Raw genomic sequence first — 23,387 nt, 5'->3', positions numbered from 1 at the left:
GGATGAGAAAAAAGCATAGACGGCAAGCTGTGAAGCATTTCTAGCCTAAGTAGTTTGTATGCTACCAGATAAACAATTATAGAATCATAGAATCATAGAATAGTAGAGTTGGAAGAGACCACATGGGCCATCCAGTCCAACCCCTTGCTAAGAAGCAGGAAATCGCATTCAAAGCACCCCTGACAGATGGTCATCCAGCCTCTGCTTAAAAGCCTCCAAAGAAGGAGCCTCCACCACGGCCCCGGGGAGAGAGTTCCACTGTCGAACAGCTCTCACAGTGAGGAAGTTCTTCCTGATGTTCAGGTGGAATCTCCTTTCCTGTAGTTTGAAGCCATTGTTCCGTGTCCTGGTCTGCAGGGCAGTAGAAAACAAGCTTGCTCCCTCCTCCCTATGACTTCCCTTCACGTATTTGTACATGGCTATCATGTCTCCTCTCAGCCTTCTCTTCTGCAGGCTAAACATGCCCAGCTCTTTAAGCCGCTCCTCATAGGGCTTGTTCTCCAGACCCTTAATCATTTTAGTCGCCCTCCTCTGGACGCTTTCCAGCTTGTCAACATCTCCCTTCAACTGTGGTGCCCAAAATTGGACACAGTATTCCAGGTGTGGTCTGACCAAGGCAGAATAGAGGGGGAGCATAACTTCCCTGGATCTAGACGCTATTCCCCTATTGATGCAGGCCAGAATCCCATTGGCTTTTTTAGCAGCCGCATCACATTGTTGGCTCATGTTTAACTTGTTGTCCACAAGGACTCCAATTGAAGAAGTGCAGTCCCCAGATGGCTCATAGCAGAATCAAGTTCTGCCTTATGAATTATTTTGGATGTTTATATTTAAAAAGTAGCAGTCAGCCAAGCAGCTTGGTGAACCCATGTAGTCATGCTGTGTGCCCATAGAAAATGTTGGATGGGTTCCATATTTCCTTTCCTGAAAAGGCAGTAACTTGTGGGAAACAACTGACCTTCTAGATGCCTCAGTAATGTCTACTTTCAGGAAGGCTCTGATCTAATGGGGTATCTAATTAATTTGGATTAAACCAGGGAAACCCTGGTCTGATCCGAATTAATTCGTTTTTATTAGAGACATCGTTTGGATTTTTTTAATTTTGTATCAAAAGCATTGCATAACAAACAAGTCCAAAAGTGATAAAATAAAGGAATCACAAATACCTAAATAGTTTTAGACCAAAAGCGGGCAACAGCGACTGCATTGTTCGTAGCTTTAAACAACTCCCCCTCCATACATGAGGCAGGGCATTTTGAGCAAGCATACATATGCGGAGTTGTTTGTTCAGCTCCACAGTCACACAAGGTGGAGGATTCCTCCAGGTAGTGCCATCTTGCCAGGTTGTCTTTTGATCTGCCCACTCCGCTTTTGAGTCTGTTCAGGGACTTCCAAGTGGCCCACTCTTGGTTTGCCCCTGGAGGAAGACCCTCATGGGGGGCCATCCAGTTGGAATTGCCTGGTTTAGCTGCCCAGGGGGACACCCTTGCTTTTACTGGGGGAACATCAAGAGGAGTGGTGGTTCTCATGAAGCTTGGATTCCTCAGGTAAAACCGAGATAGATCTTGGTTTTAAGACTTGTCTGGATGGGCCTTTAGTTTCATTAACTTCCTTCCCCAACACACACCTCTGCTTCTGGTGGGGACCACATTTTGGACAGAGAAGTGGCAAAAAGGAAGGGGAGGATCCATAGCTTAGTGCCAGAGATTGTGCTGTGGCTACAGAAGAACCCAAAGTCACTCTCCACATTTCTGCTCAAGGTTAGGGCTGCTGGTAATGGCAGTGACCCTTGCTTGTAGAAAAGCTATAGCCAGTCAGAGCAAATGGTGCCCTGGATTGTATGGATGGCTGCTCTGGCTTGGCATGTTATCCTTATTCTGCAACAGCAAGCACCTGGATAAGTTTCTTTTGTAAGAAAAATGTGATGATATCTCCTTTTGTTGCTCTCTTAGTATTCATTCTTGCCTGCAGAGTGAATGCCATTTCTTTCCCCCTCTTTGTATATATTCTGAAGTTTTCCGTAATTTCTGTTTTAGCTGCTTTGTTTTATTTTAATATCAGTTTATGGGTTGACTGACTTCTGATTCAGTTCATTGATCCTAACATCCGTATCAATTGGCACCGTCATTTAAGCTGTTTGTTCATGTAGAGATAAGGTTAAGATCAACGTGCTCTTTAATTGTGACTTATTTAATGTTTAGGAAAACCTGAGACTCTTTGCAGCAGACCCAGCTTCTGATGTTTGGACTGCATATTTGGAGCATGTGGATGAGATGGTCCTGGATGGATTCTTTAATGTCATAGAACGTTCACTTAAGTACCTATTGGAAAACACAGGTAAATTAAAAGGAGGAAGGGAGTTGGAACAGGGGCAAGGAATGCAGCCACATTTTTATGACTAACTGGTTTTTGCTTTAGCATGAGCTTTTATGGAAATTGATAGAGAGTGCATGCAGTAGATAGAGATCCCGTTTATGGAGAACGGCTTGGAGATAGGAAAAGTAATCAGGGTGCTAATTTGAATTAACCTCATTCTAGGGAAGAGCTGGAAGAGAACTGGAGAGACGTTGAGTGAAATCCCTAAGAGTATTCAGTTTCCATCACATTAGGGTCAGGACAAAGGATGGAGGGCACTTTGAGTCACTCAAGCTATGTAACCCTATTACCACTGCACACTCTTGAGGCATTCTTGACTTTCTAGTGCTAAGCATTGTTGCACTTCTAATAGATGTAAACCCACTTCTTCAGTATAGTAAATGAGCTTATTCAATCAAGCTACTTTTTCTTGTATTTTCATTGGTTTGCTACCATTTATGTTGTGGTTCTAGCAGAATGGTAAAATGTTAATGAATCTTCATATGTTAATTTGGATGCAGTGTATGGCCACTGAACAAAAGTAATAGGCGATCTGGGTTGTTGTGTGTTTTCTGGGCTGTATGGCCATGTTCCAAAAGTATTCTCTCCTGACGTTTTGCCCACATCTATGGCAGGCATTCTCAGAGGTTGTGAAGTATGGAGAAACTAAGCAAGGAAGGGTTGTTGTATGTCTTCCGGGCCTTCAACAACACATTAAGCAAGGAAGGGTTATATATCTGTGGAAGGTCCAGGGTGGGGGCCAGTGTGAATGTTGTAATTAATCACCTTAATTAGCATTAAATGGCCTTCCAAGCTTTATATCCTGGCCTTTTTTCAGAGTCGTTAGCTGCCCCTGCTTGATTCATGTCTGGAATTCATCTGTTTTCAGAGTGTTGCTCCTTATTTACTGTTCTGGAGTTTTTTTTAATACTGGTAACCAGATTTTGTTCATTTTCATGGTTTCCTCCTTTCTGTTGGAATTATCCACATGATTGTGGATTTCAATGACTTCTCTGTGTAGTCTGATATGATAGTTGTTGGAGTGGTCCAGCATTTCTGTTTCTCAAATAACATGCTGTGTCCAGGTTGGTTCATCAAGTGCTCTGCTATGGCTGATTTTTCTGGTTGAGTTAGTCTGTAGTGCCTTTCATGTTCCTTGACACTTCAGACTTCAGAAATATGTTTCTCTGACTGAAGTTTGTGCTGATGTCTGTACTTAATATGCTAATGAGCAATTCATGTTGTAGGAACTGTCTAAAGCCTATTCACTTCTTCTCTTGCAGATCCTAAGGCAGGCCTCGCTCCCCTTTTCAAAGTGCAGTTAGACTTGTCTGTTCCTGAGATGGTATTCCACCCTTCCTTGGATGCTGGAGCCAGTGATAGTTTCTATGATTTAGTTGAAGCTCTTGTCAATGACATATTCCGGGTTTCTTCCTTGATGCCCAGACTGGTGGAACATAGCACTTTCCCACATTACCAGGTATGCTCTTCACCATTCTATCCTATTCTGCCTCTGGGGTCTGCATGTAGTGGGGAGAGCTTTTTCAGTCTGGCTGATTAGCGCAAGAACATGAGTGTTTTTTTCTCCCATCCTCTCCAGGCTGACATGGAGGAAATGGCTGATCTTGCTGACATGCGCCATACACTTATGGACCGTATCCAGAAGATGATATCTGTTTGCTCTGATTATCGCAGCTCCTTTGACCACTACTCCTATCTCTATGTGGATGACAAGAAGGAGTTTTTGCACCAGTTCCTTCTGTATGGTCATGTCCTCCCTACAGAGGAGATTGAGCTGCATGCCGAGAATGGCATCCCAGAGAGCCCTCCTACATTGCAGCAGTTTAAAGAGCAAATAGATTCCTATCAGAAGATCTACATGGACGTGAGCCTGTTGGAGCCAGTCAGTATATTTGACAGCTGGATGAAAGTTGATGCCCGCCCTTTCAAGGCCTCTCTTCTGGGTATCATTAAAAAATGGAGCTTTATGTTAAAGCAACACCTCGTTGATCACGTAACACAAAGGTACCACTGTTTTCTTCTTGCACTACTTAACTGCAAATGTTCTGGTATGTAGGAAATGTAGTGGAAGATTGGGATGTATCCTGAGACATTAGAAATCTGGACTCAGTTAATGTTTTCCTGGAATGAGCCAATGTCTTCTTTTCTTTTATAATGTGGTACAGCTGTCCAGATTTTGGACTGCAAGCATCAGGAGCCCTGGCCAGCAAGTCAGTGATGAGGACTGTTGGGATTTGCGTTTTAACTACATCTGCAGGACTACATGATTCTTGCCTCTGCCTCTACCTTCCTACTGTATGGCATCTCTGCTATGCTTGATTTCTTCCTCAAAAGTGCCATGCTTTGACTTGGGTCTAACCTGCTCAATAGGTTGTGGTTTAATTGCCTTTTAATTCCGAATAATTTTTATCAGTTTTTCTTCTTTGATATTATGGAGTGGCTTCTAGAAAGCCTTAACTTCATGGGTTCAGAGTTGGAAGGGGCATATGGGCCATCAAGTCCAATCCCTTGATCAGTGCAGGATATCAAGGTAAAGCCTCCCAAGTAGGTAGCTTTCCAGCTTCTTCTTGAAGACATCCAGAGAAGAAAATCCCACCATCTCTCTTAGCAATTGGTTTCATTGGTGAACTGCTCTCATCACCAAGAAGTTCCTTCTAATATTCAATTAAAATCTATACTCCTGTAGTTTTTAATCATTTGACCTGGTCCTAACTGAGGGGCAGCAGAGAACAGGTGTGCCCCTTCCTCTCTGTGACATCCCTTGAGGTATTTAAAGAGTGCAATCATGTCACTCCTCCGTCTGCTATTCATAAACTGAACTTGCACAACTTCTTTAACTTCTCCTTACATTTTTTATTCTTTATACCTCTCATCATCCTTGTTGCCCTTCCCAGAACTTGCTCCAACTTGTCTAAATTCTTTTCCTGAAGTTGTTTGGAAAGTAACAGTGTTGGTCTGTTCAAGGTATATTATTTAGATTATGTTATTAAAGTGCAATATACAAAGTGTCAGGTGAAGCCTGGAAAGATGATAATACTATAGGAAATTCAGATCCTCATAGGGTGGGCTGAAGAAACTGAATGCTTTTTACCCTAGAGAAGAGAAGATTTAAAGCAAGGAGGCATGCATTGACAGTTTCCAGATATCTGTAAAAGGTCAAAATGGGTAACCTAGATGCATGAGGGCAGCTGTCATTGTGCTAATTTGTCAGCAGCCAACATGCAGAACTTATTGTAGTTCAGCCTGTGTCACCTGTGTTAGTGCCTGATGTCAATGAGGTTTCTGGGCCTGGGCCTGTGTCTGATTGCAGTGGGGATGATGGTCTTGACAAGCTTGCCTTAGAGCCAGAAGCTTCTGCAGAACAGAGACCGGAGCTTCAAGGCTAAATTTCTGAAAGGGGCCTCCTCAGATACAGATGCAGAGGGTAATGAGTTGGCAGATTGGAGGCAAGACTTTTGTAAACAGAGATAATCCCCAGTTCCTTCGTCAGTCAGTTTGTCAGTCAGAAAAAAGAGCAGATAAATTATCTGCTGAGAAAGTGTGATGCCTCATGGGCCTTGTAGTCCTGTTCCTAGTACTATTGTGGCAGATGAAGATGAAAACATGGGGTTTTCGCCGGTTCAACAAGAGCCGGAGTCTCCTCACCTGCCGGATGTTGATGTTTGCCCTCAAGAATTCAGTAAAACAGGCCTTGGGCAGAACTCCCCTCCGTTTCCCAGGAAGGAATCTTATTCTAGAGACAGAGGAGTTAGAGAGGCCCAACGGAGGAGTTTACGGATCGCTGCCAAACAACAGACTGATTAGACCTGCTTCCCTTGGGAAATTCTAAGGAATTTTGCATCTGGACAGAGTTGGGTTTCGCTTCTTGTTCTCTAGGGAAAGAGAATTGTTGGCGGGAAAACGAGACCCAATATAGGTGTTTGGCGCGGGAGATTCTTTGCGGAGTCAATTGATCAGCTTCAGGAGAGAGATCGTGTGTGGACTTCGTAACCCTAGTTCCTTGCTTCCCGGATCAAGTTTTCAAGCCTTGCCTTGCCTTGCTGTTTAACCACGGACCCTGCTCCACGCTTCATGTTTTGCCTTGTTTCTAGCCACGGACCTAGCCAAGAACCAAGTTTATTTCCAGCCTTGTTGTCAAGCTTCATTGGACTCTAAGACTCTGACATTTCCCCACACTTTTGCTTGGCAAAAGTGTGTGTTTCGGTCAAGTGGATTAAAACTTTGAACTCTTAATATAATTTATTGGACAATACATTTTTGGACTATATTTGACCTCATTTGAAAGGTCTGCTTCTGAACTATATTCTTCACTTGTTTTTATTGCTTTTTAATATTTCCTTAATAAAGATATTAGATAGAGATTGGCCTCCGTGTACGGTTATTGGTGCCCAGCAGCCAGGGGTCTGACAGAAAGTGAAACAAAATGTCTTTTTCTCAGGGGAGGTGGTTTATTAAGGCAAAGGGAAAAGCCTGTTACTTCATTGGGGTCAATGTTGGTGTTTCAAGTCAGTCATACCTGCTCATGCTTTAAGTTTCCTATTTGGATTTTGATTCATGGTTCCTGTCATGCCAAGTTTTGCTCTTTGAATCCAAGTGTATTCTTTCCTGATTCCAGTTTATCAAGTTCATGCCTTGTGTTTTTGGATTTTACAACCATATCTTGTGATTTATTCCTGTACCATGGACATGGTGGACTATTGCTGATGTTTTGATGAAACCTTTTGAGACTTTACCTTTTAATCCTTTTTATTGCTTGGCTTTTATATATATTCTTCAATAAACTGCTTGCTGATATATTCAGTTGGTGTGGTGTCTTATGGTTAGAGAGGTGTAACCCTGGGATACAGCAGAACCTATATATACACATAATATCTTTGTTGGCCTTAATATTAAGGAAAATGAATTCTATAGTCCCTGAAACCATCACACCTTTGGAGAAGTCACTGATTGCATTTCAGTGGTTCTTTACCTCCTCTCCATGCTTTTAGACCCTGGCATATGCTTATGACTTTGAAAGTAAGGAGTAAAAAGTCCTTATACTTTGGAAAAATGCTGCAGGGTATTTCCAGAAATGGCCTCCAAAGTTGTGTTGAATTTACTGTAGTCCTGTTGACAAAAATGAAATTGATTTAGGTTTTACTCCCTGTTATGAGTCATTCAATTTCAAAGCATAATTATGTGAGTGTACAAAATGAAAAGTACCAATTAAAAGGTTGCACCGGAAGTCTTTAATGCCAGCATCTCTTATTCATTTAGATCCTGGAACCAATCATGTTAATGGCTCCAAGAAAAAGAAAGTACAGCTGAATGATGACATTTTTCAAAAACATTAGCAAGCAATCATTCAAGTTACCCATCCGTTTGCATAATTTTGAGCATCAGATGTCATTATAAAAATCCCTATTGGTAGATTAGGCCAAAGGTCCATCAACAGCAGTATACAATTTCCCCAGTAGCTAAGCAGGGGCCTTAGCCAGCCCCACAAGCTGGGCTTTCATGCAGTAGCTTCCCCCTGCTTTTGTCTCCTAGCAGCTGCAACAGCATATGACTTTTTGTGGCACACCACTCTCTCCGTGTGTGTGTGTATGTACGTGTGTGTGTGTATGCATATATATGTGAGGGGTAACATCTATTGGGAAATAAACATTGATCTGCTTTCCATAGGTTGTTTGTTCCCAATTTAATAACAGAAGGAAAGGTCACACTGACTTGTAAAGCATGCTCTAGTAAGTTCATATTCAAATTGCATAGTATTCAGGGACTTAGGAAGATTGTTTAGGTACATGATTTTCACATGCCTTTTCTAAGAAGGCTCATCAAGGGAATTTGTGATTGGGATCCACCAGGCTATTTTTCCCCAATTCAATTCTAAAGCAAACTCACACAATATATGAATTATTCTGGATATAGGACATAGTGTACGGTAAAGTTTTTCCCTTACTTTGTGTACTGCATTTCATGTTGATAAGCCTGGTTAACACTCAAAATTCTAAAAAAAAAAGTTCCTGTTTTCTTGTCTTCTCTGTTTTTAGCTTGGCTGACCTGGAAGAGTTCATCAAAGTTGCTGAAAGAGGTCTGAGTAAAGAGGTGGAAAAAGGAGATTATGAGGGCTTGGTGGAAGTCATGGGTCATCTGCTGGCTGTTAAAGACAGACAGACAAGCACCGATGAAATGTTTGAGCCCTTGAAACAAACTATTGAATTGCTGAAGGCTTATGAGCAAGAACTGCCATTGGAAGCATATAGACAGCTGGAGGTGGGTGGAAATATTTCATTGATGTACAAATACATGGACACACTTCTTAAAACACCAATATTAACTTGGCAGTCATCTGAGAACAAACTTACTCATTAAGTACGCATATAGTACGCATATAGGCTGACATCCTGTTGGCAATTTATGCACACATTATTTATTTATTTCATTTATATACCGCTTTTCTCACTCCTAGGGGGACTCAAAGTGGTTCAACAACATAGTAAATGGCAAACATTCAATGCCTCACAACCATATTAAAGAAAACATTACAAGTCTAAAATCAATACATATAACCATAAATTAGCTAATTAAAACTTTATAAATCACTAGCTGTGCCCGGCCACGCGTTGCTGTGGCAAAGTATGGTGGTATGGGAAATAAAGTATTGAGGAATTGGTGGTAGTTAAGGTAAAGGGTAAAGGTTTCCCCCTGACATTAAGTCCAGTCATGTCTGATTCTGGGGGTTGGTGCTCATCTCCATTTCTAAGCCAAAGAGCCGGCGTTGTCCGTAGACTCCTCCAAGGTCATGTGGGATGACTGCATGGAGCGGCGTTACCTTCCCGCTGGAGCAGTACCTATTGATGCACTCACATTTGCATGTTTTTGAACTTCTGGGTTGGCAGAAGCTGGGGCTAACAGTGGGGCTCTCTCCGCTCCCCCAATTCAAATCTGCGGCCTTTCGGTCCAGAAGTTCAGCAGCTCAGCGCTTTAACACGCTGCGCCATCAGGGGATATTATTTCCTAAAGGTTGTGAATATACAATATTTCTGATTGGTTTTTTTTTCTGTTGGAGGCAAGTATGAATGCTGCAATTAGGGGAAATGATTAGGCCTTGCAGCTTTAAAGCCTGGCTGTTTCCTCCCTGAGTGAATTTTTTGTTGGGAGGTGTTAGCTGGCCTTGATTCTTTCCTGTTTGGAATTCCCTTGTTTTCAAAGTGGTGTTGTTTGCGATATTTTATGTGCTTCTACTGTCTGTGGCCCTGAGAAAACAGAGGATTTGCCAGACTTTGATGATGGGAATAGTTTGTTGGGAGGTGTTAGCTGGCCCTGATTGTTTCCTGTGTGGAATTCCCCTGTTTATTTACTGTCCTGGTTTTAGAGATTTTATTGTTCTACATTATTCTATCCCAGTAATTATTTCATATTAAAGTAGAATCTCACTTATCCAACATTCACTTATACAATGTTCTGGATTATCCAACGCAGTCTGCCTTTTCATAATCAATGTTTTTGTAGTCAGTGTTTTAAATTCATTGTGATATTTTAGTGGTAAATTTGTAAATATAGTACAGTAGAGTCTCACTTATCCAACATAAATGGGCTGGCAGAATATTGGATAAGCGAGTATGTTGGATAATAAGGAGGCATTGAGGAAAAGCCTATTAAACATCAAATTAGGTTATGATTTTACAAATGAAGCACCAAAATATCATGTTAGACAACAAATTTGGCAGAAAAAGTAGTTCAATACACAGTAATGCTATGTAGTAATTACTGTATTTATGAATTTAGCACCAAAATATCACGATATATTGAAAACATTGACTACAAAAATGCATTGGATAATCCAGAACATTGGATAAGCGAGTGTTGGATAAGTGAGACTCTACTGTAATTACTACATAGCATTACTGCGCATGGAATTACTTTTTCTGTCAAATTTGTTGTATAATATGTTTTGGTGCTTAATTTGTATAACGATTACCTAATTTGATGTTTAATAGGCTTTTCCTTAATCCCTTCTTATTATCCAACATATTCACTTAACCTGCTGGCCTGTTTATGTTGTATAAGTGAGAGTCTACTGTTTATTGATAATCTTATATTATCTGCTTAGAACTGGATTATATGATGCCCCTTCTTCACAGCTATATAAAATGCACACTGAAGTGGATTATATGGCAGTGTGGAGTCAAGATAATCCAGTGCAAAGCAGATAATATAAGATTATAAATGGGTTATATAGCTGTGTGGAAGGGCCTTGAGTCTACACTGCCATATAATCCAGTGCAAATTAGATAGCCTAAGTCTGCCTGTCCCCTAACTGAACCCTGGCTGTCCCTTGGCTTGCTAGGAGTTGGTTGCTAGGAGACGAAGTGGGCAGAGATTAGCCCTCTAAACTGGCAGCAATTGGATAAAAAAATTATTGCTCTCCCTCTAATTAGGACTTTGTTTTTCTTTTCTTTTTGTTATATCAACCTGGAGGCATGGATGATGGGTTGTGTTGTCAAATTTCAAGGTTGCGGGGACTGTACTTTTGTTGTTTTGTGAGTCGCCGTGATGCCATCACTCTTTTATATATATAGATCAGACATACAAAAAACATTAAAACATTTAACATTAAGGCATTTAAAACATTGCATTGGTCCCATGGTTTCCTATAGCTTTATGAATGGTGCTGTTGTTGTGTGCCCTAAGGCAAATCTATTACAGAATTTACCCAAGACAACCCAGTGGTTTCCATGGCCAAGCAGGGAATCAAATCCTGGTCTCTAGAGTCATAGTTCAGTACTTCCTGGGGCTTGAGAGCTGCCAGACACTAGGAAGGCACATACGTGCATGTGCAGAGTAATGCACAGTAATAGTGTCCCAGCCACATATTTTGATAAGTGGCATGTGAAAGAGAGAGAATTGACTTAATTATCACTGAGACTCCTTCTACGCTGTCAAATTATCCAGATTATCAAAGGAGATAGGCCACATTACTGGCTTTGAACTGATTTATATGAATCTACATTGCCATATAATCAGTTCAAAGAAGATAATCAGGATTTTATATGGCAGTGTAGAAGGGGCCTGAGATAGTTACTCCTATAATTGGAGCTGGTAAATGACTGATCTGTATCTTAAGATGGAGCTAAAGAGGTGTGGAAGACCAGGATTTAAAGGATAAACTGAATTGAAGAGAACTGGGAAACTTGCAACCCTCCAGATGCTGATTAGCTTATTCTGTCAGATCTTGTAAGTCTGGCCATTGTCAATGGAAAATGGGAGAAGGTCCATTACCATATGGCCTGGAGCTGTTAGTTGGGGTTGCATAGCAAGGTACTAGCTGTCTCCTTCTGCAATGATGTTAGAAATACATCCATATACCTGGAAGTTAGAAACAGGAAGATCACCAACAGGATTCAGGCCAATGACTTATTAGGAAAATCAGTGAGGTACTGCTCCAATTTTTAATTCCAGACGATTAATCATTTTGATCATGCTGTTGTAGACAGAAAATTCTGTGCATTTCTTTAGATCAAATTGAGTCTGCTCCCTGACAGCATCATTCCTTTTTCATTTGTTTCTGTTTTGATTCCAGGAGCTGCCAGAAAAATGGAACCATGTGAAGAAGTTGGCAATAACTGCGAAGCATCATGTGGCTCCACTGCAAGCAAATGAAGTGACAGTTCTTCGCAAAAAGTGTGCAGTGTTTGATGTGGAACAGCAAAAATTCAGAGAAAGATTTCATAAAGAGGCACCATTCAGGTTTGGATGGAGAGCAGATTCCACCCCTGTTTGCATTTATTTACCTTTTTTGTTACTCAAGCAAGAAAAGGGACTTATAAAACCTTCCTTGTATTAAGGTAGAACAATGGCCTACCTAGCTCTTATTGGGTGCCTCAGGGCTGAGTTACTTTGTGGTCATCCAAATGTTTTTGGATCACAGCTACCATCTTCCTTCTTTTGTTTGTTTGTGCTGGTTTAGGCTGGTGGAAGTTTCAGTTTACAAGATTGCTACGGTTGGTCTGCACTAATTGCCCGCAGTTCTGTAATGCTGCAGACAGGAGTAATTTCCAGGTGTATCTGGGGATCCCAGGAATTGCAGTTGGAAGCTTCTACATGACACTAAGCTATGACACTTCCCTAAATAATTATCTAAATGATTGAAAATAGAATTGTGCCAGGCCTGGCCTTACTCTCTTCATGTCCAAATGAAATTGCTAAGGTGCTTTCATCAAGTGACCCAGTCACTTTCCTCTTCGTCTTCTTCTTATCTCTTTCTTTTGGGTTAAATTGCATGAAACTTAGCTTCCTTCAGTTGGATTAAATTCTTGGAGGGACCTTCTGGACACCTTTCTGTATGTGATTCTTGTTTAGGGTTTTTTTTTTTTTGCCCATATTTGCCTTTCATTTTGAAGTCTCATATCAACAAATATGTCATGAAGTTTGTTTTTCTAACAATGTTTTGAACAGTTTCTTCATGAAGAACAGCAATGAGTTAGAACTTGAAGTCTTTCAAGTCTTAAAGAAAGCTAATTTCAGACATCAGAATTTCCTCTTCTTGCCATTTGAAGCTGGATTTCATATTTCTGTTTTCATTCCACCACACACCTACATAATACTATTTGAGGATCCAATACATTTTAAAGGGAAAAAACAAGTTATGATTAATGGGAATTTAAACCTTTCTTCTTAGGTTTGATGCAGCAAATCCTTACCAAATGCTGGCTGCAGCCCACACTGAACTTCAGGAAATGGAAGTCACCATGGCCTCAATTCATGAGTCAGCTGCATTGTTTGAAGTTGGTGTTCCAGACTATAAGCAGCTGAAGCAGTGCAGAAAGGAGGTGCTAATTCTTAAAGAACTTTGGGATGTGATTTCCATAGTGACATCTAGCATGAATGAGTGGGAGACTACAAAATGGAAAGATATTAATATAGAAAACATGGAACTGGAGTGCAAAAGGTTTGCCAAAGGGATTCGGAACCTGGATAAAGAAACCCGGGCCTGGGATGCTTTCTCTGGATTAGAAAACAAAGTAAAAAACATCTTGACCTCACTGAAGGCTATCTCAGAGCTACAAAACCCTGCTATCCGGGAGAGGCATTGGAACCAACTGATGCAAGCAACGGGTGTGCAGTTCATAATGGATGCAGACACAACTCTAGCAGACTTGCTGAAACTCAACTTACATAACTTTGAGGATGAGGTTCGGAGCATTGTGGATAAAGCCATTAAAGAAATGAGCATGGAGAAGGTAGTGAAAGAAATAAAAACAACCTGGGCAGGCATGACATTTCAGTATGAACCTCACCTGCGCACGAATGTCCCACTGTTGAAGTCTGATGAGGAACTCATTGAGACCCTTGAAGACAACCAGGTTCAGTTGCAAAATATGATGACATCTAAATACATTGCCTTCTTCCTAGAGGAAGTATCTTTCTGGCAGAGGAAACTGTCTACAGCAGACTTAGTAATTTCCATCTGGTTTGAGGTTCAGCGGACCTGGTCTCATTTAGAAAGTATATTCATTGGATCAGAAGATATCCGGGCACAGCTTCCTGAGGTAAAAATGTAGTTATCTTTCTACAAGGATGAATGGAGTGATTCTTCATTTTCCTGAGAGCAGTTATTTAAAGGAGATTGCTAATTCAGTTCTATGTTGATTCAAGGTACCTCATGGCATTGTTTCCCAAGGCAGTCCAGTAAACCATCATAAAAAGTAGAGTTTTCTTGAGCTGCCTTCCTCAACCTGGTGTCTTCCAGATGTGTTAGACTAGTGGTTCTCAACCCGGGGTCCCCAGATGTTTTTGCCCTACAACTTCCAGAAACCCCAGCCACTTTACCAGCTGTTAGGATTTCTGGGAGTTGAAGGCCAAAGACATCTGGGGACCCCAGGTTGAGAACAACTGTGTTAGACCATCCTTCTCAGCATCACCAGCAAGTATAGCCTTTTATTCAGATGTTAGGGGAGATCTAACAAAGCCTGAAATGTAGATCTCTCCTGACTTCTTCATCACAGGCCATACTTGTTGGTGGTGATGAGACAGATGGTCCAACACACCTGGAAGACACCAGCTTGAGGTGCCCTTAATCAAGCCTGAAGTGTAGATCTCCCCTAACTGCATAATAAAGGATATTTTGATAGGGGATTCATGATCTCTATAGAGATTAAAATTTCTAAACAGAAATAGAATCTCCCCAAACTATAGTTTCCAGAAATTGAATTCTTTAGAAGATATCATGTCAGTTAAAGTAATATAAAAATAGTATATATTGTTAGGTGAACTGATGGGAGTAAACAGTGCAATTATATTATATTGTTGTGGTGCTTGAGCTCTACAGAAATCGCCTTCATCACTGATAAATATCTGATGCCAAGGGAGAGTTGCTTAATTGGAGGAGGATGACTTATGGTGCTCCACATGTCATTGGATTGTAGCTTCCACTCCCAGCATCTCTCACCACTTACTGTTCTAACTAGAACTAATGTGAGATGTAATCCATAACTGAATATCTGAAATGGATGCCCATAATTTGTTTGCACCTAGAATTGTATTAGAAACATTTCAGATGTTCCTGTGCTCTCCAGAGCCATAATGTTTTGAGACTATTGTCTTACATTTGAAAGACAGATTTTTCTGTCCAGCTGACACATTTGGCTGCACATTTGAAATAGGGAATTGTGTGCAAAATATTTTAGAAATGAAAAATGAAGGAACACATCTGTGAAGGCAGTCAATCAATTTAAGTTATGTCTTGTCATTTGTAGGATTCTAAACGCTTTGAGGGAATTGATGTTGACTTTAAGGAGCTAGCATACGATGCTGAGAAAACACCAAATGTAGTGGAGGCAACTAACAAGTCTGGTCTTTATGAGAAATTAGAAGATATCCAAAATAGGTGGGTAAGAGCTCCAAGTTCCTTTTACACACATATATGGTAAGTTTGATTCGACAATCATAAATGTCGACATCTCTTAAGAACTTTGAAGTTATTTTGCACAATATGATCTCGAAACATTTAAGTGTACTGGTCATAATGTAACACCTGTGGTGCATCTATAGTGCAACAAATGCATATGTGCAACAGATGAAGCTACAGTACTCCCAAAAGTTTCAAAATATGGAGTTAGGTATCAGAGCTGCTTCTTCATCAAGGATGCATTTGTTTTCTTCCCCACTTGATTTTCCCCTCAGATTGTCTCTTTGCGAAAAAGCTTTGGCTGAGTATTTGGACACTAAGAGGTTGGCCTTTCCCAGGTTTTACTTTATTTCTTCTGCCGATTTATTGGATATTCTTTCAAATGGCACCAACCCACAGCTGGTAAGACATCTCAATTGCTTTTCCAGTTATAGAAATGTGTTTTGGGTTGAAGGGTTTTTTGGGGGCTGGGTATAATGTGTTAGATGCTCAATGCTCAGAAACTTGCTAGAGAAAGATGACAGTATTATTTCATTGCTACGTGGACAATAAATGTTTCCTTTGAAAAATCATTACACTTTTGAATCAGCACTAGATGGCAGTCTATACCCCCCTTTCCCTTAAAACTCCATTAAGTCGGGTCAGCATATACTATTCACAAAAGGGAAAGGGAAAGGGATTATTTGGGAGGAAGAAAACTGGTACAGCAAGTTTTTTTTTGCTGTGTGTTAGGCATAAAGATTCAACAGCTTGAATGTCCCATGGTGACTGTGATGGTTAAATGTAGCATAACAAAAAGATCCTGGGCCTTTAAGAGTTGAGTAGGAGAGGGCACAGCAGTTTATATGTGGTGAAATGTGCTCTCCTACAGCTATTAGAGGTACAAGGGCCCTCTCCTCTGTTGTACTGATGTGCTTGTTCCTTTCCTGATTGTTGTTAGTCCAGAGTGAAATTATAAATACAGCAATTATTTTGCCAGTCTTTTTGCATTTAGATAGTTTTCTCTTATGGTACATTTTCCCAGGTTAAGTGCTAAGGTTAGGCAAAAATGAAGAATCTATTAAAACTGAAAAAGTCACTGCTAGTATTTATTATCTGATTTTCAAAAACAACAAGCCACTGAACTCAAAAGTCCTTTTAAAGCACGAGAGCAGAATCTTTGGCCATCAATGTATTTTAACTACAGCTTTCATAATTACTTACCATTCTGGCTGGGAATTCTGGAAGCTGTAGATGCAAAATGTTTGGCAGGCCATATATTAACCAAATCTGCCTTAATAGAAGGAACCTATTTATCCTCTGGTAATTCTAACTATTGTCTTATTTTTTCTTCTTCTGTAGCAGTGGTTTCTCTTTTGCATCTACTAATTTCTGTAGTCCCTTTAATTTCTTTTCAGCAGAGACTCTGCTTCTAAGGGTTAGGATGATGTAGCAGTTGGCAAACACCCTTTACACACTCAGGAGAGGCACATGGGGTACTTGTAATGACACACTTAGATATGTTGGCACTCTGAGTGAAGCCATTGCCACAGTTGATTTTGGCCCCATCTACACTGCCATATAATGCCGTTTCTGAATGAAGATTAACTGCATTGAACTGGATTATATGGCAGTGTAAACTCATATAATCCAGTTCAATGCAGTTCAATATGCATTACCTAAGTCTACACTGACCATTCCAATGCAGTTCAAGCTGCATTTTATGGCAGTGTAGATGGTTCTTTCTTTCATATGGCACAGAATTGGTGACAGTGACCTCTGTCCTTGTAATTGCTGGGTGTGAACCTGCTTTCACCGTAATAAAAACTCATGCCAGAAGTCACAGCAAGACTGCCAGAATAAAATTGGCTCTGATTTTTCCTAATGTTAGCAGTGCCCACAGTGTCATCTTTGAGATGAAGGAGTGAAAAAACCCAGTTCTGCCCCAAGTAGGACGAACATTTCCTGAATGGTATTAGAACTCTGAAATATACACATGGTTGGAATCTCAATTTTTTGTATATGTTACAAAATTTTCCCCCATCCATTTCTTTTTTTTAAGAATTGAGACTTTGAGAAAAAGAGGGTGGAAACTGTTGCCTTTTTGATATTATGGGCATCACCTCATCCTGAACCAGCATGGTCAATACAGTTGAGCTTTTGTATTTATGTGTTTGATATTTGTGGATTTGATTGTTCATAGATTTCATTAAAATGTTTTCTGTAGGGATTTGATCATAGATCCATGCTGGCATAACCAGAGTCTTAGAGAGAATACCTCTGTAGGAATCTTTGGGTCCTTCGGTGCCATTCTTCTGTCAACTCCCAGCAGAATTTGACTAGAGAGTCATGCAGGAGAACCTAGAAATTCCTAGAGAGGTTTTCTCTCAGATAAAAATATAGCAATTTTTCACTTTCACTGAGGTCCGTGCTCCTAACTTCAGCAAATGTGGAGGGCTGACTACAGTTAGAGATAAATTGGTTTGGATTACAGTAATACCTGGAAGGCCAGAGATTCCTTCCTGAAGAATGAGGATCATGTGTTATGTTTGTATTTAGCCATTAACTGATCAAGAGAAATGTTCACTCAGGTCAAGCTATGGCTGACAGTTATTTTATGATGATGGAAGGCAGGAGCGGCCCTAGGTTTTCTCAGTATGTAAGCAAACCTAAGGCTGCGCCCCCCCCGAAATTACGCCCCCCACCCCAAACTTACCGGCGGTGGTGGCGACCATTGGGTTTCGCGAGAATACAAAATACTTCCTTTTCCCTCGGCGAGTGACCCAATGGTCGCCCCCGCCACCGCCGCTTCAAGTGCGCCCAGGAAGGGCTGCACCCAAAGCGGTGGCTTCATGGGCCACAATGAAGAACCGGGCCTGATGGAAGGATGGAGTGAAATGTTGCCATCTCTCTTATCCGTTTATTCACCAGTGATATAAAAGCTTAATAGCGTACTTACTTACATCTATCAAGAATCTAAACTTATTTTTTTTTATTCTGATGATTTTTTAAAATTCAGTGTGATGTTAGCTTTATATAATAACTTTGCTTTCTCACATGCACACAGTAAATAAAACAAAGCAAAACGGGAGATTGTTGCATGTTAGCTATTCAGGATTTCACATTTCATCAGTGTTTCAAAGCACAGCAGTAAGGCACAAAAACTCAAAAGAGAAATATTGCCTTGAAAGCATCCCCAGTATAAGAAGGCATTGTTTGAGCTGTGCCTGTTATTCCTCATTTAAAGTGATTTGCTGGAAAATCAAAATAAATGTCAAGTAGCATCAAATATGGATAAATATGGATAAACCTGTGGCCTTTCTATTGTTGTCTTTCCGTTCTTTCTGCCAATTCCAGAAAGAGGATTAAATACACAACAATTTTATCTTGGTGGGCCCAGTATTGAGCTTGCCATGATTTAAGTGCTATTGAAAGCTTTAGGGGACCACTTGGTAGAAAATGAAAATGCTTTATATACATTTTATCAAATAGATGAGGCACACTTTATACATAAAAGAGGGTTTATTTCAGGATTGTGGAGAGTTGGTTCTGTCAGCCCCTGAATGCCAGTTACAGCTGTTGAGCATTTCACAAAATTCAGATCTCTGGAAGAATGGACTTTCACCAAGGACAGTGGACATTTAACATGTGTGTGTCTATGTGCCTTCAAGGACATCTATGGACACACTGATCTCATAAATTCCACAAGGTTTTCTTAGGTGAGGAATACTCAGACATTCTTTGCCGTTTCCTTCAGTGTTCTTTTCTTTGATTCAGAGCTTTGATAACAGCAGAATTTGAAAAATTACTTTTTGACGTCTAGGATATCTAGCTAGCATGGCTGCTGAGAGGTTCTGGGAGTCTACAGTCTACTAAGTAGCTTTTCCAAGCTTGGAACAATATTATAATTACTTGAGAAGATAAGAGCTCTTGTATCCTAACTTTCATTTGTCCTATTTCATTTTTCAGGTTCAGCGTCATCTTTCAAAACTCTTTGACAACATGGCCAAGATGAAATTCCAGGTGGAGTCTGACCAAATTCCAACCAAACTGGGCTTAGGGATGTACAGCAAAGAGGAGGAATATGTTGATTTCAGTGAACCATGTGACTGCAGTGGTCAGGTGAGAAAAACCACATCAGGAAACCAGGCTGCTTTTAGGAATGAGAATCTCCTGCCTCTCTTCACTAAAGAGAAGTAAAAATATATGAAAATAATAGAATTCCAAAAGAAGTGGGGAGGACAATGATTAAACAAGCATAATAGAAAATGTATTACAGTACACTATTTTAAATCCAATTTTATTTTACTTTATAAGATTATAAAAAATTTGGATTTACAAGGCAACATGGGCTGTTTTGATCTGTGCTTGGTAAATATAATTTACAAGGAACCCTGTCTGGCAGATGATCCTAGATGATAAGTGCCTTTTTTGTCTTCTAGGTGGAGAGCTGGCTGAACCGTGTGCTTGACCACATGAGGGCCACAGTAAGACATGAGATGACAGAGGCTATGATGGCTTATGAAGAAAAGGCAAGAGAACAATGGCTTTTTGACTACCCTGCACAGGTACTGCCCATTTTCATTTTCTTCTGAATGAACTGTTGTGTGTTGTGTACTTGTTCCGGAAACAACACGTGTCCTTTAATCATGAGCATCTGCCACATCTGTTACCCATGAGTAGTCTTCCAGGTAATGATCAGAGTATTTGCATTCTGAGAATCAGTGAGGCTTATTAAGAGATGGTGTGATGTTTCATTTTTTGGGAAATGTCTATGGTTGTTAATGCTGTGGCTGTTAATACAGCACTGCAGTTGAGACACCAAGAATAGCCCAAAGGATCATGGTAGAATAGGGAATCCTATGAAAATGTTGGGAAGCAGACCCTTTGTAGTGGCCATAGATAGTAGTTCATAAGCCTTGTTATGGGGCAGAATGGGGAAGAAAAATTTCTTCTGTATTTCAAATCATTCAGAAGTGGGAAAGCAATGGAAAACTGGTAAAAAATTAAGACTGGCAATAAACCCTTGTCTGATAGATTTTAAACATGCTCCCTCCTCTCCCCCTGCAAATGCTGGCTCTGATTTAATGGTTCTTGAATGAGGTCAGTGCTTTAAGAATCAGGTTGCCAATGACTAAATATTATCAGATGGTGCTGCAGCTTAGAGTATTTTGTTTTTAAAAAAGAAAAGAAAAGCTATTTCTTCTAAAAAAATAGAGGTTTAGTGAAAATGAATTTCCCATTTTTTTAATTTATTGAGCAGAGGTTGTTTTTCTAGTCTGGCAATCTAAATTTGATTTAGTTATTGGATACTAAGGGGAAAAATCTAGGTGGTTTTTCAGACCAATCTTTCAAAGCCTGGAAAATATTTCAGCTTTGGAACCGTTTGCATAGCTGTATGATATAGGTCTTTCTGTCTGTTCTCATTTGTAAATAATTATACTGCCTGATGATTTACAACACACTCTGCTGTATTTGTTAACCTCCCCTTTCTATCCTTTGACATTTAAATGCAATAATTCTATATCTTATGCTACTTATGCACATTTTTAATGGCTTCTCATAGATTACCTGACACAGGTAGCCAATGGGGGAATATCCTTGGAATCAGCAATGTCTAAATTTTATTTCATTTTATGTTCCCACAATTTGATCTTTTGTGACCATAACCCAGTGGCAATCATGGTCTTTGAGACATCTTTCATTTTGAGGTAATTGCTATTTATCTTCTAATTTCTAAATTCTTTCTCCTGAAGACTTTTTATTTGATAATTTCCTCTCCCAAGAGGCCATATTCCCATTAAATAAGGAAATATCATTATTGTTGGAGAGGGCATATTGCTAGGTGTTTCAGCATCAATTAGAGAAAACTCCTGAAGTATCTTGGAATATAACATTTTTACACAGTGGAAGAATACGCACGCAGCAGTATATCAATACTAGCTATGCCCGGCCACGCGTTGCTGTGGTGAAGTATAGTGGTATGGGAAATAAAGTATTGAGGAATTGGTGGTAGTTAAGGTAAAGGGTAAACGTTTTCCCCTGACATTAAGTCCAGTCGTGTCTGACTCTGGGGGTTGGTGCTCATCTCCATTTCTAATCTGAAGAGCTGGCGTTGTCCGTAGACTCCTCCAAGGTCATGTGGCATGACTGCATGGAGCGGCATTACCTTCCCGCCGGAGCAGTACCTATCCAACTATTCTCATGTTTTTGAAGTTTAGGGTTGGCAGAAGCTGGGGCTAACAGTGGGGGCTCTCTCCGCTCCCCCAATTCAAACCTGCGACCTTTCAGTCCAGAAGTTCAGCAGCTCAGCGCTTTAACACGCTGCGCCATCAGGGGATATTATTTCCTAAAGGTTGTGAATATACCATATTTTTGATTTTTTTGTCTGTTGGAGGCAAGTATGAATGCTGCAATTAGGGAAAATGATTAGCATGTAATGGACTTGCAGCTTTAAAGCCTAGCTATTTCCTCCCTGAGTGAATTTTTTGTTGGGAGGTGTTAGCTGACCCTGATAGTTTCCTGTCTGGAATTCCCTTGTTTTCAGAGTGGTGTTGTTTGCGATATTTTATGTGCTTCTACTGTCTGTGGCCCTCAGAAAACAGAGGATTTGCCAGACTTTGGTGATGGGAATACTTTGTTAGGAGGTGTTAGCTGGCCCTGATAGTTTCATTTGTGGAATTCCCAATTTCCCTGCTTTTAGAGTGTTGCTTTTTATTTACTGTCCTGGTTTTAGAGATTATATTGTTCTGTATTATTATACCACAGTGATTATTTCATATTACAGTAGATTCTCACTTATCCAACATTCACTTATCCAATGTTCTGGATTATCCAAATGCAGTTGGCCTTTTGGTAGTCAATGTTTTTGTAGTCAGTGTTTTAAATTCATTGTGATTTTGGTGGTAAATTTGTAAATATAGTAATTACTACATAGCATTACTGCGCATGGAAATACTTTTTCTGTCAAATTTGTTGTATAACATGATGTGTTGGTGCTTAATGTGTATAATGATTACCTAATTTGATGTTTAATCGGCTTTTCCTGAATCCCTTCTTATTATGCAACATATTCACTTATCCAATGTTCTGCCGGCCTGTTTATGTTGGATTTATTTATTTCATGTCAAAAGCATTGCATAACAAACAAGTCCAAAAGTGATAAAATAAAGGAATCACAAATACCTAAATAGTTTTAGACCAAAAGCGGGCAACAGCGACTGCATTGTTCGTAGCTTTAAACAACTCCCCCTCCATACATGAGGCAGGGCATTTTGAGCAAGCATACATATGCGGAGTTGTTTGTTCAGCTCCACAGTCACACAAGGTGGAGGATTCCTCCAGGTAGTGCCATCTTGCCAGGTTGTCTTTTGATCTGCCCACTCCGCTTCTGAGTCTGTTCAGGGACTTCCAAGTTGCCCATTCTTGGTTTGCCCCTGGAAGCAGACCCTCATGGGGGGCCATCCAGTTGGAATTGCTTGGTTTAGCTGCCCAGAGGGACACCCTTGCTGTTGCTGGGGGAACATCAAGAGGAGTGGTGGTTGTCATGAAGCCCTTCCTTGATTTGAGTCTGGTGGGAGGAGGCTGATAGTCATGCAGTGGGTGGCTTTCACAATGTTCGACCTTATTTCTCTCACAGTTAGCAGCAACTTCCCGTCGCACGTCAGGAGGGACAATACCAGCTAACTTGTAGAGTTTATCAACAGGTGTAGGTTTATGGCATCCTGTGATTATTCTACATGTTTCGTTCAGTGCTATGTCCACCTGCTTCGCATGGGCAGACTTGTGCCAGACAGGACAGGCATACTCTGCAGTTGAGAAAGACAAGGCCAAGGCTGATGTTCTTATTACTTGTGGGTCTGCACCCCATGCACTGCCAGTCAGTTTCCGCAGGATGTTATTGCGTGCAGCTACTTTGTGCTTGGTGTTCATGCAGTGTTTCCTATATGTTAGTGTTCGATCTAAGGTGACACCAAGATATTTAGGATGGAAACAGTGTTCGAGCTCTTGGCCTACCCAAGTAACTTTCAGTTTCCTGTTGGCTTCACGGTTACGTAGGTGGAAAGCACACACTTGTGTCTTGGCAGGGTTAGGCTTCAGGTGGTTCTCTTTGTAGTAGTTGGATAAGTGAGACTGTACT

The 23,387-nt window shown here is 40.5% G+C and overlaps 1 protein-coding gene across 6 annotated transcripts in view; it reads left to right on the top strand.

The window, feature by feature from the left end:
* dnah9 (dynein axonemal heavy chain 9) overlaps positions 1–23,387 on the top strand; it is a 302,000-nt gene that overhangs the window by 38,868 nt on the left and 239,745 nt on the right. For all 6 annotated transcript variants that reach the window (XR_010003878.1, XM_062973996.1, XM_062973995.1 and 3 more), the window contains exons 15-24: positions 2,202–2,337; positions 3,639–3,835; positions 3,956–4,380; positions 8,409–8,631; positions 11,942–12,108; positions 13,040–13,910; positions 15,117–15,247; positions 15,544–15,670; positions 19,217–19,369; positions 19,690–19,815. Coding sequence is in view for 5 of the 6 variants with exons in the window: in XM_062973996.1 (XP_062830066.1) it covers positions 2,202–2,337; positions 3,639–3,835; positions 3,956–4,380; positions 8,409–8,631; positions 11,942–12,108; positions 13,040–13,910; positions 15,117–15,247; positions 15,544–15,670; positions 19,217–19,369; positions 19,690–19,815 (2,556 nt within the window). In the remaining variant the exon portion in view is untranslated. The remainder of the gene's footprint in view (positions 1–2,201; positions 2,338–3,638; positions 3,836–3,955; positions 4,381–8,408; positions 8,632–11,941; positions 12,109–13,039; positions 13,911–15,116; positions 15,248–15,543; positions 15,671–19,216; positions 19,370–19,689; positions 19,816–23,387) is intronic.

This window comes from Anolis carolinensis, chromosome 2 (assembly GCF_035594765.1).
Source record: "Anolis carolinensis isolate JA03-04 chromosome 2, rAnoCar3.1.pri, whole genome shotgun sequence".
Classification (NCBI taxonomy): domain Eukaryota; kingdom Metazoa; phylum Chordata; class Lepidosauria; order Squamata; family Dactyloidae; genus Anolis; species Anolis carolinensis.
Note: the sequence above shows the minus strand (reverse complement) of the source record. Positions and strands in the feature narration are given on the sequence as shown.